General features: G+C 39.4%; 1 protein-coding gene across 3 annotated transcripts in view; it reads left to right on the forward strand.

Moving 5' to 3' along the window:
• The first annotated feature begins 721 nt into the window (after positions 1-721).
• The window catches only part of stac (SH3 and cysteine rich domain), a 44,906-nt gene continuing 28,021 nt past the window's right edge, over positions 722-17,606 (forward strand). For 2 of the 3 annotated variants that reach the window (XM_088087063.1, XM_042501188.2), the window contains exons 1-5: positions 722-810; positions 1,857-2,370; positions 3,665-3,697; positions 5,322-5,655; positions 14,756-14,889. In XM_088087063.1, the coding sequence (XP_087943189.1) occupies positions 2,257-2,370; positions 3,665-3,697; positions 5,322-5,655; positions 14,756-14,889 (615 nt within the window). In that variant the 5' untranslated portion in view covers positions 722-810; positions 1,857-2,256. The remainder of the gene's footprint in view (positions 811-1,856; positions 2,371-3,664; positions 3,698-5,321; positions 5,656-14,755; positions 14,890-17,606) is intronic. The other variant, XM_042501189.2, reaches the window with a different exon arrangement.

A 17,606-nucleotide genomic window follows, 5' to 3' on the forward strand; every position in this document is an offset into this window, starting at 1 on the left:
ACAGCCAGGTCAGAAATAATCAGTATCAGGTGAAAACATGAAATGTGTCTAGTTATAACAATTTGTTTTTCATTTTATAACACAATGTTTTCACGCTTTAAGAAACTTTTCTTGTTATAGGCTAACAATTTACATATTTGTCTTGTTATAATGTGAAATGTGTCATGTAATATTGTGATTCTGTATCAAGCAATAATGTGAAACTTTTCACGCTGTAAGAAGATAAATAAGTAGGCTATATTGATATAACAAGAAAAGTTTCTTTTTATACCATAAAAATTTCTTGTTATAACAAGAAAAACATATTGTTAAAAAATGAAAATATCTTGTAAAAATATGAAAATTATCTTGTTACAACAAGAAGCCTAGCAATAGTATGTATGTAAGTAAGTATTAAAAAAGATTTGTTTTTTTTTTACCTCAGAGTTTGTTTTCTGCCATAATCCAAAAACCAGTGGAAAAACCCCACAGGCTTTTTTGACGAGGAACCAGGGCAAAGTTATCTTCTGGAGTGGCCTACAGAAAAACATCATCCCCGGTTAGCTAAAGGCAGCACAATTGCTGCCAGCGAGCCTAGCTCTGGCCAAAGGAAACAAAATCCACCTACCATCACGGTAAAGCTGATTTAATAACGCTTGTTCGATTTGTACAAACATTGCAGAGTAAAAACAACAATTTGCAGCATTTCGGGAGTTTATGTTGGCTACCGACTATTTCCTGGACTAGGAGCGGGAATATCCTGGAGTCTCAGATTTCTGCCCAGCAACAGGTCCCTCCAGGAAAACAGTCCGACACCTAACACTATGAAAGGTACACTTTTCGTTTTTGTATTAATGTCCTTTTTAAATTCACGTTATTATCGTCATTATTAAACATTGAGTAGTGAGCTGTACAGCTGATGGAAGGTGATTTAGTTAATGTTAGTTTTGGACAGAGTCAGCAACTAGCTACCAGTTTCTCCTTGTTTACCTTACCTGGTAGCCTCGCGTTTGTTAGCTTGTTAGCTAACAGTCGAAAATGCTCAGTCTCAAACAGTGAGTATTTCCCGTCGTTTTGTATTATTCCTTTAACTATTCCGTTTTATTGTGCCTGTAACAACTTTTTTCTACTCTTAATAGTATTTGTTTAAACCCTTGTTATCCAAACCATTACTTTCTATCCGGAAAATCCTCTCAGTCCATGTCCATTAACTCTTCGAAACCTGAGCAAATTGGCTTGGTTCCTTTTGAAAGCATTGGGGAAAAGGCAATGAGCAACTCAACAAGAAATGTTCCACAGATGGCAAGAAATTAGTAACGTGACAAGATTTTTTTTGAGACAGTGGGATTATTAGAAAATGATCCAAGAAAGAAAATTTCTGCAAAACTATAAGTAATAAGTACATATTTAAAGTTGTGTTACAGATAAAATAGGATAAAATGAATACATATATGTTTAGGTCGTTTTCTTGTTTGTTTTTGTTTGTTATTTATTTATTTGTTTGTCCTGTTTTCAGGTATTTTTCTTTTAACCTTTTTACTAATTTTCTTATCATTTATGGGCCATGGTTTGTACAGTTGCTTGTTGCCTCTCCCTGATGTTTTTGAAAGAAATCGAACCAATTTGTTCAGGTTTCAAAGGGTTAAACTTTACAAGGAAAATCTATAAAATAAGTGGATTTGTCTTGGAAATACGAAAGACATTACATAGCCTGATGTAATCACACCGTTAAACATCTTTTTTACTTAACAGTGATTCAATTTGACCATATGGGTGTTTTTCTCTGAGTGTGTATTCTATCTAAAATTTGGCAGGATAGAGTCGTTGTGTCATATTTCTCCTCCTTCCTCATCCTTCCCTCCCTTGGTTGCTTACAGCTCTCCGCCCATCAGAGAGTATTGGCAGTGTGTGGTGCACGGCGCGCAGCGTGGACTTGGAGATGTCTTGGAAGCATTACGCACGACAACACGATAAATGCGAAACCGTCTTTTAGAAGGACAGGACACTTTCAGTCTGAACTGGACTCAATTCCAACTTTTGGTTTGGCAAGCACCTCTTTCGCAGCCTCCTCAAGACGCTTTTCTCATTTTCTCCTGACGGCGGATGAAACTCAAATCTCCCCTTTCGCAGCAGCAGCAGCGAGTCTGGAGGACTTCCCCTCCTCTAGTCCTCGGGTCACGGTGACTATAGAGAAATGGAAATGATGTAAATAGCTTGGAGGGGGGACACAAACTCTGCAGAGCAACAGTTTTTTTTAGATATCTCAAAAAAGAGAGGATGATACCACCGGCCAACATGATTCAGGACGAAAGTGGGGGCAAAGAGGACGAACGGGACCAGGATGAGACACCCAAATCCCCAACGGCGAACGCCAGCCAGCAGGAAACCAAGGTAGGACTGTCCTGTTATTATTTATTATTTACTTTCCCCCAGATAGACGCATTTACTGTGGGACCCGCTCTGTGCATCACTCCAACTCTTATTAATAGAGCAGGGCGAACAAACTTCTGTCAACACGACAATAAAATCGACTCAAGGGGGACCAGCTCCCAAAAAAGAACAACATGCATGCAGCTATGTCACTTTTTATCACCGACTCACAGCATTTTAAAACAGCTTCAGCTTCCGAAAATGAATAAATTTAAGGGGGATACCATACCAATGACAGGGGAGGACTTCAAAAATGTCATCAGCTGTATTTATAGGAGAGAAAACACGTTTAAAGTGCCGGAAAGAGTCACCAGACTCATTCTTATTACAACAACGTGTAGGGATACCATTATATTAACATCATAATAAGAAAACAACCTTTTGATACAAAAGAGATCAGTTAAAACTCACTTTTGAGCAACATGCTCACTCTCTGTATGACTTACTGTTACAAAAATAGAAATGAATTGTTTTTTTTTCTTAAACCTAGAACTAATAGGGACTTTTGGTATTTAAATTTATTGTTGATAGATTAGTGTTGATGTGAGGCAATTTAAAGATCTCAGTCAGCATCATAACAGTTTCACAGTGTGATGTAGAGGTAAAAAGCGTGATGAGGTGTTAATATTATGTGTATAAAATAATAAATAAGTGCCATATGGGTTTGTACTTTCCACTTGTGGCTGATGTAGGAAAGTAGGCTGTGTGATAGAGATACAGCACTGCCTCAGGCATTTTGCCATCTATGTGGGTCACATGTTGCCCAGACTACTACAATTAGCAGTAGAATATTGGACTAGTCATCATGCAAGTGGATGGCTGCATCAGCTCTCTGCTCCTGTCCCCAAAGCGCTTGCACAACACAGATGACACTCATACTTTCTCTTTATTATCTTCTAAATGACGGTTTGTGCACTTCAGAAAAACACTTCAAGCTTTTTCTGGAATCATAGAGATGTCCTCGTTGTATTGTGTCTTTTACAGCTTGTGCATGTGAGCTCTTACTTTGGCACATCTGGTCAGTGGATATTTCAAAAGAGTCCTGGCTGACATTTCACATAAAGCCGCTGCCAAACAACTATACTCCCGTCCAATATCTCATGTTATTAGTTGCAGGACACCTCAGAAAGACAAAAAAGTGATTAAGGAAACTGTTTAATCATCCTAACAGACAGTACAAGTAGCTCCACAGTAGGCTGAACAAGTTTTCTACCATTAAGTGAAGCTGTGTTTGTGTTTTTATTCTTCCTTTAAGAATACTGTGAGGCCTGAACATCAGAAGCGCAAGGTGAGCCTCCACTCTTGTGTAAACTGTAGCGTATTGCCGATTTTAGTCCATCATAACATAACAGCATACCTGCATGTATATGGAGGTAAAAGTTGTTTTGCGTTACAACTTTTACTGCTTTCAAAGATAGATTACTTAGTAACGTCAGTACCACGTAAGGTTTCATCCACAATCACCCATATTTCTAGAGGGCACCCTGAGCTGCATCTGTAAAAGTTTTTATTTACAATGATTTGATATTGTTATAATAACTGTTGTTGCTTTTTTTTGCATTACCCCTTCCAGCCCCCATTAACCTCCCCTTCTTCCTGCTCCTCGTTGCATGCACACATCCTCTCACTTTGCTGATTTTTAGAGATTTTTTTTTAATGTACAAAACCACCTAACGGGAGAGATGTGCAGTGTCCTTTACCATTACAGCCTTTGTAAATAAGATAATACATGCAGAATGTCCAGAAAAACATATTATTTAAAATATTGCTTATCTAATTTAGTTATTTAAGTGAATTGAGTTAACTGTTTTACCATTGTTTTTTGGTTTTGGGTGTGTAAAAGCCATGCAATCTTAAAAACTAGAAGAGATTGCAGTAGGATAAATGTGTTCTGTATGTTCATGTCTCTGGTGCATTCCTGTGTGTGGGCAGTAATGGTAGAGAGAGGGTCCAAATTGATTGTTTCCAGAGTGACCCGTAGAACTGATTGATCTTCACCATACCAAAGCTGCAATGATAAGCTCTCGAAACAATTTGTTCAGGACCCAGCACTGTCAGCAGCTGAAAATGTATGTATGTATGTTTATTCACAAAATGTTATTGTAGTTTAAGTCTGGGATATCATACAAGTATTTCAGCTCAGACTTAGTTGATGTACACTGGAACAAACTTTGAAGAGGATGAATCGACCTTTCTCCACCCAGCTGAAAAACAGTAAATCCCCACAGGTGTATACCGGTATACAGTTAATACATTTAAGCCTTCACTGTGTGCTGGGATTTAATGAATCATTAGGGATCCCTCCCTAACCATCCATCACTTAAAACATAATCTATTTCTTCAATCAGAGACCTGCAGCAGCACACTTGCAAAAAAAACCCAGAGTCTTAAATCACATTACAGTAGCTTAGAAATTCTTTATTGCCTGTTTGAGCCCAGAATTAAGTGGGTTTCACAGAAGAGGAAGTACATACTGAGAGGTTAAATGAGGAGTTGTCAGTGTGGAGTGTTATGAATGGCGTTACTGTAAAAGAGGAGCCTAAGGAGATTGATAGAGGCTGCAGCCAGAAGTGACGGCACAGCGTGTGAGAAATAGTGTTGATGCGATGCATTGCTCTAACCAGGAAATCGCATTACCCTCCAGGTAGGGAACCTCGAAGGTTTTCCACTGAGCAGTGATAACTTGCCCCTCGCAGTGGTCTTTTATCGACCATCGGACACTGAGACATTTCCCTGAAGGTTTTAGAGACTAAGTTTGTAATTTATTTAGGTTATTACAGGAATTGATTTACTTTACTCCGTTGCTCTCAAATTTCCCTTATCATTTTCTCTCCTCATTTATTCTCTCATGCAGTCTCTCTTTCTCTCCCCCTTGCTCCATTTTTCTTCAACTTTTTCTCTCTCTTTTTCAGCTGCAGAAACTCAAACGCTCCTTGTCCTTCAAGACCAAGAGCATCCGCAGCAAGAGCGCAGACAACTTCTTCCGAACCAGCAGCGACAACAAGACGGAGCTGCTGTCAGACGTGAGCAGCAGCACGGGCCATCTCTGCAACATAGGGATGGCCCCACCGCACACTACCAACATCCCCATCCCTCCGGTCCCTCCTGCCATCCCCTGTGCTCCTCCTCCTACATCGCGCTCCCAGTCACGCAACCCACTGCAAGTCGACTCAGCAGGACACTGTTTCATGGAGCACATCTTTAAGAAGCCCACGTTCTGTGACGTCTGCAACCACATGATCGTAGGTATGGTTACACTGCCTTCCTTCTTTACAAGTGTGTTCAGAATATCAAAAAAAGTACAGTGACAAGATCATCTAATGAACTTTGCAATTACAGCATTGAGAATAACCTTTTCATAATGAGCTTCATCAGATAACCTGATGAAGCTACAAGTAAAACCTTTCGGTCAAAATAAGCGAGTAATGAATATGCAATAAATGCACATATGGTATGAACACAGCAGGATGTAAGAGGTTATAGTCTCCTAAAGCACCTACCTCTGTGAAATACCCTGTTTCACCCAGTAAGAAAAAAAAAAAACACCAGTCAAGTGTATCGAAACACACTCCAACAGTGAAGCACCTGACACTGAGCCTCCAACTCGACCTGCTGACATGTGCCCAAAGTATCTCTGTCCTCCTTTTTTCCCACACTGAGCCAGGTTCCTCCATCTGTCTGCAGCAGTGTCAGATAGCCAACAACAGCGCCAGCTCTTCTACCTGTTCTCCCCTCGCCAGATGATGCGGATTCTCTGACTGCTCCCCTCCTTTTTAACCATCAGTACTGAGGGACCACTGAGTCTTTATATCTCAGGGCCTCTGCCGCATGATAATGACAAGGGCTGCTCGTACCATCTGCCCCACAAGCCCCTGATATCACGTTTGGTAGCGGATAAAAGACCAGTGGCTATGTCTGCAGGTTCAAAAACATGCTTGTAGTATTTATGCACTATACTGTAAACTGGAGTTACACCAATACTTTATCAGTTTGCCAGCATTCTTTGATTTTTTTTTTATTATTGAGAGAATTTAGTTTTCTCTTCTGTGCAGTTGTCTGAGCTTCAGATTTCTCTCTTTAACCTTACAAAAGCAAAATCACCCATTCCCTTAAAATGGCTTTAAATGAATGAATGACAACTTTAGTAAAACTAAAATTCAGACCACCAGGAAATACAAGTGTACATGTGTACAACCCTTGTTGTTAACACTGGTCTGTTTTATGTGGTGTGGCCAGTGAGGCGCATCCAGAGGCTGTAGCCTCGAATGGGTCTCTGGTGGTCTGTTGATAATGAAAGTATGATGTCAGGAATGCCTGGCCCTGTGATAGGTGCAGAGCCCAATGGTTCACTCATGACAAAAGATGCTGCCCTCTTGTTCATTTGTCCTGTTTTAATGAGAGCACAGTGTGGTCAGCAGCAGAGGGAGTGGAGGGTAGTTTTCTCTGTTTGCGTTTGTGTGCGTGCTCGTGTGTGTGCGTGTGTGTGTGTGTGTGTGCGTGTGTGCACTTAGTGAGCTGCGATGGTGCTGACAAAGTCTGACTCTGTGTCCCAAAGTCAAAGAGCAGCCTATTTGTTAGAAATTGCAACAAGTGTATGGAGTTGAAACAGTGCAGTGATTGTTTACAAGTGTTTCATAACAATGATGAGGATGGGTAAGGCTCTGTGAAGGGAAAAATACTTGTAATTGAATGAAAATTAGTGCACAGCAAATTATATATACTAATTTCTATGTAAACAAAACCACAGTGTTAGTTCTCTCTCAAGTGCAATTAAGTGTTTTAAGAACAGATTTTCATTTGTGCATTTGTCAGTCTTATCCTAATACGCAGATTAATACCAATATGCTAATATTTCAAAAGGCATAAACATTAAACACCCACCTTTGTCCTAAAGGAGGATCCTTTATTATATACAAGCCTGTACAAATTAGACATGTCATCCATAATAGAAATGGCTGAATTATATTATAGTGCTCACTGACTCATTCATAATAGGTTTACCAGATGAGGGTAGAGCAAAACTAGATTAGTAAATATTTAATAGAGCAATAAATATATTATCCCTTTTCTGTAGGCGTTAATTTTTGTTTTAAAACCTCCTGTATATAAGAGACATGCTCTGTGTTCAGTTGAACAATTATAATTCAATATAAGGGAAATAAAAACAGTCAATATATTTTAAGTGACATCACAAAATACAAACATGAAAGTCAACACTTTGCTTATTTCTTATTTATTTTTGTCTTTAAATTAATCAAACAGTGTTTTGTCTTACTAATGACAATAATCTTATTATGCCTGACAGGGAAAACATTCATACCCAGGAATGATTGCACATTTATTTTAACAGTCAGCAAATAAGAACACTTTATCTTCTTGACTGATTTGTCACAAAAGACATATAAGAGGAAATTTGTTTTAGGATTAAAAAAAAAAACACTTTAAACTCTCATGGTTGAATTAAAAAAAGATTGTGCTGTGTTTGCATCCACTAGAGCTGTACAAATAAGACAAATGGAAGCCATGTAATTCTCAAAGCACCTGCAAAGAAGTGTTGTGTCTGTGCTCCTGTGCTATTTGCACGTATTTAAATTAGGTAATATGCATACATTTTGTGCAAAGTGGCCCCTTCTTATGCAAATAAGCCCCATTGCCAAAACAGTCCAATTCACAAAGATCAACTCTGGTGGAGTTATTAATGTCTTCAGACAGTTGGTGGTAACGAAAGCACAGTAATATACTGGGATATTAAAACCCAAACACTGTGTCTCTCTGCTGTGTTTTTAGGAATGCCTCTGCACCTCATCAGTAAGGACCTGTAGCTCGCAATCTGAAAATGTCAGTTTTCTTTGCCTCTGTGCCATTGTTCTGCATATTGTGTCCTTACAGCAAAGGCAACATTTGTACTTTGCCACAAGGATGATATTAGATGCAAAAACATGGCAAATTGCACTTGGCTGCAACTTCATGGGTGTGTTTACACTGTAATGTCTTGAGTGTTTTTTTGAGACAGGGCAGATAGTGTTTGTAAGTGATGTGCAACTCATAGTGCCATCAGTGGCTGCAGTTCTTTCAGGCTGACAGAAGAAAAGTAAAGCTGTTCAGCACACAAGTGTTTTCACTTATATTGCCTGAGATCTTTACTTTTGGTTACTTTGGTCTACTGTGTGAGCGAATTTTGACATCTCCCTCACTCGCCTGTTTGTTGCACCTGTAGGTGCGGGACCTCCAAACTGTTATTACTGTTATTAGTTAACAGAGTTAAGCACAGCTGCGCCCATCTTTGGCCTGACCAGAAGTCTCATCAGTCAGTAACTAAAAACACTTGTGTGGATGGGCAGGGACTTTATGAAGAAATTAAGAGCATTGCGACTTAACTAAGAAGTACTCAGTGTGCACATTTTCCTATATTTATTCCAAGGATACTCTCACTCCTGTTGTGTTTCAGCCATGTTTTTTTTTCTTATTCATTACACAAGCTATGTGCAGTGTGCTGCTTTGACCATAAAAGCAGGTGTCCTTGTTGTGAGACTCACAGTGAATTAGTTTCACTGGAACATAAAAATTCCCTGATCGAATCCAGGCTGATGCTGAGATATTGATTGCAGGTCCTCACAGCAAATGGCTTATTAAATAAACGTCTAGATGAGTGAATGGGAGGGTTATTTGTGGCTGACAGAGGGTGAAATATAATTTACAGAGTATATAGGAAAAAAATAAAATATTCACTTCTTAGTTTGTGAACTTCTGTAACAAATTCCACACAAAGAGCTTGAAGAATTGTGTGTGTGTGTGTGGTACACTTCTTTAATAGTACATACTGTATGACACATGCAGATGGCAAATGCAGGAATGTAATCTACTATCACAAAATATCACTGTCACTCAATAATCACTGATATCCTGCATTAAATTTTAAGGGTTAAACAGTAATTTGCTCGCAAGGTCTCCTAAATGTCTCAAATCAACGCATCTAAATATTAGATTAAATTATAAGACAAGTTGATATTCAGCATGAATGACAGAGTAATCTGACTTGATTTACACCGACTAATCTGTGTTATAAAACCCCAGAGATGTATGTGACAGGCTTGCTTGGCCACAGAGAGAAATTAATCTGGGGGTCAGAGGTCAGTTAGTAGACAGATATGGCTGTTATGCTAACTGAGACTTTACTGCTCCTCCCTCCGTATACACACACTCTCAGTGTTTTTTTCTTTTCCGTGTTGTGAGGACCTTGTACTACACTACATTGATTCATTTTAGTGTTACAGCTGACAGCTGAAGTTGTCTGCCATGTTTTGGAAATGTCTGTTACACCAGGGCAGCATGAAAAAGTGCATTAAAGAATGTCAAACTTTATGGGTGCCAGCAGAGTAAATGTCAGCGCATGAAAAGAAACTGACATGATAGCAGCAAGGCTTTAGTGATGGTAATCCTGGTCTGTCTTATAGATGGATTGCCATACATTTTTTTTACTTTTACTGTCCCCAGAATGAAGCCTAAAATGGCAATCCCCTGACATTTTATGTAGCGCTATCACATCTCAAAATTGTATTTTGACCAGTTATTTGAGAGTCATTTCCATCAGCCTAAATTGTAATTTGTATTTATTTCTAAGTACTGCATGATATCAGACTAAGGCTGCCTGACTAAGGGAGTGCTAAAAAAAGACAACTGACAGGAGCCGTGCAGCAAAAAGTTAAAACACGATCAACTTCTGGTGAAACACACTATTTACCCATGGAGGTATGATATTTGTAAATCTTTTTTTTACATATATATAAATCTGTGATGCCAACACAATATAACGTCTATGAGCCAAGCGGGAACTCGTGGGCGGGGCCAGCAGGAGAAACACCACTGTGTGTATTCAGTGGGCCGCATACTGCAGAAATGAAGCTAAAAACTTTTTTGATGCAACTCAAAAGGACTGAATAGGCGCCCTCCTGGTATGCAGTATCTGGATATTTTTATGCATCTAAGGTGTGCAGTTATTAGAGGGATTGAAATCAAATCCTGCACATTTGATTGGACTGCTAAAAAGTCTGAATAAAGAGTCTGCTGCTGAGTGCACTGCTGGCTTCACATGCGCCTCCTTGACTGTTAGATCAGGAGGGTGAGAGAGATGAATATAACAGACCTCAGCCACATTGTTTTGGAAAAGAAAACAGAGGTTAGTCCCACTGATATCCAAACACACATCTCATCCTGTCTTTCTCCATATTGCTCTGTTAGCTCACGATGGGTGACATGTGGTTTAAATGACCAGTGTGGATAACTAGTTGTGACCCAAAGTCTCATTTGATTTTTTTTTTTACATATATTTTTATATGTTTATATGTATTTAAATGTCCATTAACATAGGGACACAAGATTCAAACTGGTAAAAATTATTTTTTCTTTTCATTGGGACCTTAAAGCCAACATAAACACACTTAACGAAATGAGAAGGGGGGACTGGCCTTCGATGGGTGGTCTCCACCCACCTCTCCCTGACAAATGTGCCATGTAGGTGACACTTCCACACTGCTTAACAAACCTGTAGCCACAATGCCTGATTTGGTGTGAATGCAGCCTAAGATTGTGAACATGAAACATTATATCTGCAAAACATCAGCTTTTTGTGAAAATGTTAGCGTGCATTTCAGCCTGTTTTTAGTCTAATTTCTAAAAAACAGTTAATGTACTTAAAAGGCAGCTATACTCCACCTAAAGCAATCCATTCAGCATTCTAGGCCCTTTTCCTTAATTCTTCAAATGGAGAATAAGTTTTTTATTGGTAAAAAAAAAAAAAAATCAGATGGCTGTGGGAGAAACTAATTTACGTCTGCAAATAAACCAAACAATGCTGATCAGGTCAATGTTTTTGAGGAGCTTAAGAAGGAGAGGAGGTGGAGGAGTTATTGTCACGATGAAGGTTATTTGCACAGGAAATCAGGAGGCGTGAAGTGAGAACGGTGGCTTAATATGGATCAATGTGAGGCTATTGTAAGGAGAGTGTGCAGCGTGAGAGAGATGCTGTCGAGAGGAAGAGTGGGAAATTGAGGCAGTGAGACTGTGGGAACAAAAATCAGAGGCAAGATGAAGAAGGTATGGAAAATCTGGCAGGAGTTCTGTACTTTACTGTTGAGCAAATGAAGAATGGACTTTAAACGCAGAGTAGCCAAGAAACTGCAAATGCCAGAGAGAGCAGCACTGTCACTCACTTTCCCCACAGCTGTAATGCCTTAAGGCTCTGGACTCTGAGCCTTGGGGGAAAAAACACCTAAACACACGCTAATGTCATTACTCAGCCATTGCTGAAGGAAGATGACATGGACAGTTTCTTGTATGTTTCTTTCCTTCTTGGCTGTTTTGAGGCGTCTCATTATTCATCCATGTTGGAATGAATCAGCTAAAACAAGCCAGTCAAGAGCTTTTGCTTTCTGCCCCTGAGCATTTAGAGATGGACAAAAACTCGAGTCAGGGTGTCTTAAAAATGCTGTAGAGACAATGTTTGCTGACCTGAAGGAGAATTAAACAACATCATCAGTTGACCTGATTTAGAGTAGCCTAAAAATTTGTGCAGGTTGCTGCTGTTGTCGTTGTAGCAATCTTTGGCTGACCAATGAGGCCGGGATCACATTTCACCCAGTTTCCATCTCAGGTTAACTAACTCCGCCAACTCTGTGGCAATGACGCTCAGCCAAACAACACAAAAGCTTTAAATGGGAAATGCAGATCCAGTTTTCCACCCATTACTGCTGCCCAGTTCCAGATATCTGTGACACCAGTTTACGTTACAGCACATAAGGAGCAAGTAGGGTTTTTTTTCCACTTGTTGGCTCAGTAAACGACACATGAGGGGCTTTGTCCCTTAAGTATCTTGTGTTTGCTGTCATGTTTGAGGATCATGTGTTCTGCTTGGTTTCATATTTACAGTTCAGTGTTTCCTCTGCTCACTGAGCCTCTTCACCCCTGCTCATCAAAATGATTACGCTGCATTTTTGAGGATAATCTGAACTGAAATGCTGGCAGTATTTACTTGCCACAATGCACAAAATACCACACACAACTTAATGTGAATTAAGTTGTCTACTCTCAGTGATGAAACTTATCGTCATCCTGCGCTCCCAACGCCCACAGATGTAGATCGATGAATCCTTTGTATGTTCATATTTTCACACACACAAACACAGAGTGTAGGCCAGAGCAGAGCACATGCTCATTGATTAATCAATAAAGAGCTGAAGGTGCATAGCTGCCAGACTACAACTAATAACACCACTCGGACTTGGTAACACAGTCCTCTCTTGTTAATGTGGAATGACTGTCAAATGATACACCGCTGCTGGCTGCAAGTGGTGTTTTTTGTCATGCAAAGTGTGTTGTGCATAATGGTTTCGAGATATTTTCTCTTCTTTGAAACCTCTCATTCCTTTTCTCATTGGTGAGGATGCATCATTTGACAGATTCTCCACACAAAAACAATTTCACATTTATTTGTCACATGAAATCACACAACTCCAGTGAAATGCAATCCTGTCAGCTCCTCTACCTTGTGCTTTGTAATCTAGTCCCTTTTTGCCTCTTCTTACATAGAAGGCTGCTGCTTTATAATTGTCCATGTTTCCAGACTGGATGCTGTGCACGTGTTAATGGTGTCCTGTATGGTGCTGGCAGCCCATGGCTTCTGGTTGTGAAATGATCTAACCATATTTTTAAGTATAGTTGCTTCTGTTGTTTTACAAACTAAATCCACCACAAACACAATTAATGACTTCATGTCATCAGTAATGTGAAGGTGGGGTCCTGGAACATGCTCCAGACTCTGGCTTCATCTTTCGTGTCATTGGGGGTATGTGTCATAGTCATTGACCTCAACAAGATGGCTGCATGGTCACTCCTTTTGAACTCAGGCAGCAACTCCACTCTGCACCAAACTCTGAACATTTAACAGTGATCCAGAGTGTTAATGCCCCTTGTAGAAAATGGTCATGCAGAATAAGGAATTGATAAGTCCTTTATAATAAGTAATATAGAACTGATATATTACTAATATGCATGCTCTAATAAGCAACTAGTTAATGGTGAATATGTCTCTCTTAATATATAGTGTTACCATTGGTCTCATATCGCATGCTTCCATAGTCCAGCAATAGCTTGTTCTAAGCTTAACTTCTAAGTCAAAGCCAGCCAGTCAGCTCAGTCAGTCAAACTTGTAATATTTGAACGCTATTTATTAATATTTGGTGTTCAAGCTTTGGCCATGTCACTCCCTCCAAGCATACAGGGTCTCAGCAGAGCAAGGATTGGAAAGGGATGATAACTTCCTCCCTGGGGAACTTGGTCTCAAACCCTTAGGAAATGTATGTACATTTTTTTTTACAGCTGACAGTTTTCAACATTTTTTTCTGCCTCAGGCAGGAATATTGCCTGTGATACCTCAGTGTCTAGACAGTAATATTAATATGTGTGAACATTAAGAAGCCTAAACTTTTAAATAGGTGAGCTTCTATTTGCATGTTAAAACTACTGAAATTGAGCTCATTAAGTCTGTAAAATGACCGTTGAGGGTTGGATACCCCCTGCAGTATTACCCACTTAATGCATGCATGCATACTTTCCTGTTTATTTCCTTCAGTCTCACAAACACACACAATGACAGAGCCAAAACTCAGTGATCCTCATTAAAGACTGCATTGATACAATCTGTTGTTGTTGCCATGTGAGCTTCATTTTCTGCCAGCACCCTTCTCTTTATAATCTCCCATCTCCACCCTGAACAAGACTATCTTTCTCATTTTTGTTCCTCATCTATCTCTCTGCTCATGTTCATTTGTTACTCATCCACACACCTCTATGCACAAATGCACACATGCTGAATCTTCGCTGTTGCAATGTTGCATAACTTGGGTTCACAAATAAGTCAGATTAATCTTCATTTATTCCAGCAACTGTGAGTCACATATTAACAAGTGAGGGTGAGCCACACACAGACAGCAGTTTGAAATGGCTTCACATGGTGGACAAGGGACTGGCTCAGTTACAGTCAGTTTGGTTAAAATGGTTTTGCAGAAGTGCAAGTCATGGTTAACATTTGCCAAATTTTGTCCTTGTTAAAATGTTCCACATGTCACTTCACAGGTTTTCCCCAGTGCATGCTGGGAATGACTCCAGAAACTCTAGGCTAGGAATAAGTGTGTAAAGACAATGAATAAACAGAAGACGGCATTCTGAATAATTTTTTCCGTTTCCTCTGCCTTTTCATTTGTAATTTGCTGTTCATTTAGGAACAGCCTTCCAGTCCAGTTCCTGACATGACAGATCTGAATTTGTTGCCTCTTTTCTGTGTGTGTATCAGGTACAACAGCCAAGCATGTGGTGTTCCTGGCGGGAAACACGGCAAAGCACGGCCTCCGCTGCAAAGCCTGCAAAATGAGCCTCCACCACAAGTGTGAGAACGGAGTGGGACAGCAACGCTGCATGGGCAAACTGGTAAGATGCATGACACACAATAGTATGTAAGATATGATGTAGACAGTACATTTGTCTCTTTGCTGTCAATAGTTTAGGAGATTCTGAGCTTATAATTACTGATGTCATTATGATAGAAATCAAATAGACATATTAGAATTGGCTGTCTGACCAATTCCCACCAGAATGTGCTTATTCAGAAATCACACTTAATGTGTGAGTGTGTGCTGGTACATCTGTGACCACCATCTATCCTCGTCATCGTCCCCATCATCGTTATATCATCACTCTGTCTGTCTGTGTGTTAGATAATAGTAATGCATCTCAGTATTTACAAAAATGCTGACCTCCTCATCACCTCCGTTAAGTTCTGTCATTCAGCTGTCAGCATGAACCATTAAATCAGGATCAATACAGTCACCCTGAAGCAGCTTCATAACCACTATTGAAGATGTCACACGTAACACTGTTATGATGTGTTTGGCATTTAGCAGTCTCTTTTTTGATATTTAAGTTGAGTCTTGTGAAAAAGGGGGTGTTAAATAATATTTGGAATAATTATCACATAATTTATTATTTCCAGCTTTTATATCTGGCAGAGGCAATGAGACTATGAAATGAGATTGTGAAAACTTTTCAGTGTCACAAAAATGAGAAAGTTGGCAATACTGATCAGTGATAATTATACTAAATAAATAATACTTTGGCTAAAATAAGCTGCTGTTGATACCTAATTTAGCTGCTTTACGACAGCCATTAACAAATATTTAACCATTAAAAGTTAAGAAAATATTTCACCTCTGTACATTTATTAACTCTTTACAAAACCTCACTAGAAAACCTCTGTCATGTTAAAAGACGCAGATTTTCATGGTGTGGGAAATGTTGGAAAGAAAAGGTTTATGTAACAATATGAAAGATCACAGAGATTACAGTCCTGGTTGATTTGACAGTATCCGTAGTTACTGTTGTAATAATTGCAGTTTGATTGTCACAGAGTTCTGGCAGCAGGGAAACAAACTGCTGTCGCTTTTATAAGAAGTCAGGCAATCTTTCAGCAGCAGTTTGTGTTGCAGGGTGGATAGTTGATCTGTGAGTCTGGTCAGAGACGATCAAATCAGATCAGATCAGATCGATGGATCAGAGGAGAAGCTGCTGCAGAGACGAGTGAATGCAAACTATTAGACCCAGCGCAATTAATGATTGACTTTCATTTTTAATGTGCCTGGCATTCTGCTGCTCTCTTTTTGCGTGTACTCTGCGCTCCAAGAGTATGGTGCAATTTATAATTGAACTGTAAATATATTTTCTGTATATTTTTTTCAACAGTATACATATTTTCTAGTAGTGCTCCTAATGAAAAGTCCAGCTCAAAAAAATTAAAATCAATACATGGCGACAGATGTTTTGATTGTGGTGGGCCGACACAAATAAATGAATGTGTGGGAAACTCTGAGACATTTACTTAAATGAAATGCTTTGAAGTGACATAATTTGCTTTTCTAACATGCAATTCTATATAATTGTCCAAAGTCTATGAAATGCATCTGCAAATTCTTCTATCAGCAAATATATCCAGAAGATGCTTTACTTTAACCAATTCCTGCCTCTCTGTTAATGAGCTCTACATGGGAGCCATGGTAGCAGCAAAAAGGTGACCTTGAGCTTATAGGTCAATTTCAAATGTGCTTATGTGTTGATGTAAAAAACTAAAGCAAAACTGTCTAATTGGGTAGAATTTATTAAATAATTGTTCATGTCAATAAGTCAGCTTATAAGAGTTATTACCTCATAAATCAGAGGTAATGACCTTGTACTGTAATAATCTCCTAATTTATATTGAATAGACTGAGAGATAAAGCCTTGTTACTGTCATTGTGTGTCTTCTCCCTCCCAGCAACACACTTTCTGGTGGCCTGTTCTCATTTTTGGGTGATGATAATAGAGATTGTGAGCTATTATGTGATTCACAATCATCATCGCCCCTCGTCATCTGTGAACCTGCGTTATAACGAGACCATTTGGTTCTGGAGTTGGTCCACTGAGGGGGGACTGAATGTTTTTACTGGGGAGGGTTCAGTTACACCAGTGCCAAGAATCGTTCAGCGCTTTTACTTCCATAGCAGTCCAGCAAACTGGCAGTCAGGACTGAACTGGGACTTTTTAGTCATTCGCACACATCCCACACTAAAGAGAGAGGGACTGTAACACTGTCAGGTCATTTTATGTGTGATTTCCTACCTTTTCTTACTTTATTCCCCACAGTATTTGGCTACACCTTGCTTGAGAAGTTTTGGCTGGAGTTAATTAGGAAATTTGGAATACGTTGAGTTTGTGTTAATCAGCAAGAATAAAGTGCATAAATGTCATATGGAAATGATATGGAAGAGACAGTGTAGGCAGTCGTTCTCCTTTCCCGTTGTGACATCTTTCCATTAGATGCCTGAGGGATGAGGCCTGAAGATATGATCAGCTCTCAGGAGTGGAAAATGAGGTTGAGAGGTCAAGCATAAAAAGGGAAGTTTCCCCAGTGGAATACAGCTCTAAATTTGACTTATTCTAAACTTGGACACTTCTAGCCATGCTTGTTTCTCTTGGCTTGAGAACCCTTTAGCAGAAAAATTAAGTTACCTCATGCTCTGTATCTTTATAAACCATGAAACCAATGTATCATCATTTCATCATTAGGTTTCTGTACTTACTGAAACAGCGACAATGAATTCATAACAAATGTAGAT

The sequence above is a fragment of the Plectropomus leopardus genome, chromosome 14, assembly GCF_026936395.1.
Source record: "Plectropomus leopardus strain MGB_pleo_1.0 chromosome 14, ASM2693639v1, whole genome shotgun sequence".
Lineage (NCBI taxonomy): Eukaryota > Metazoa > Chordata > Actinopteri > Perciformes > Serranidae > Plectropomus > Plectropomus leopardus.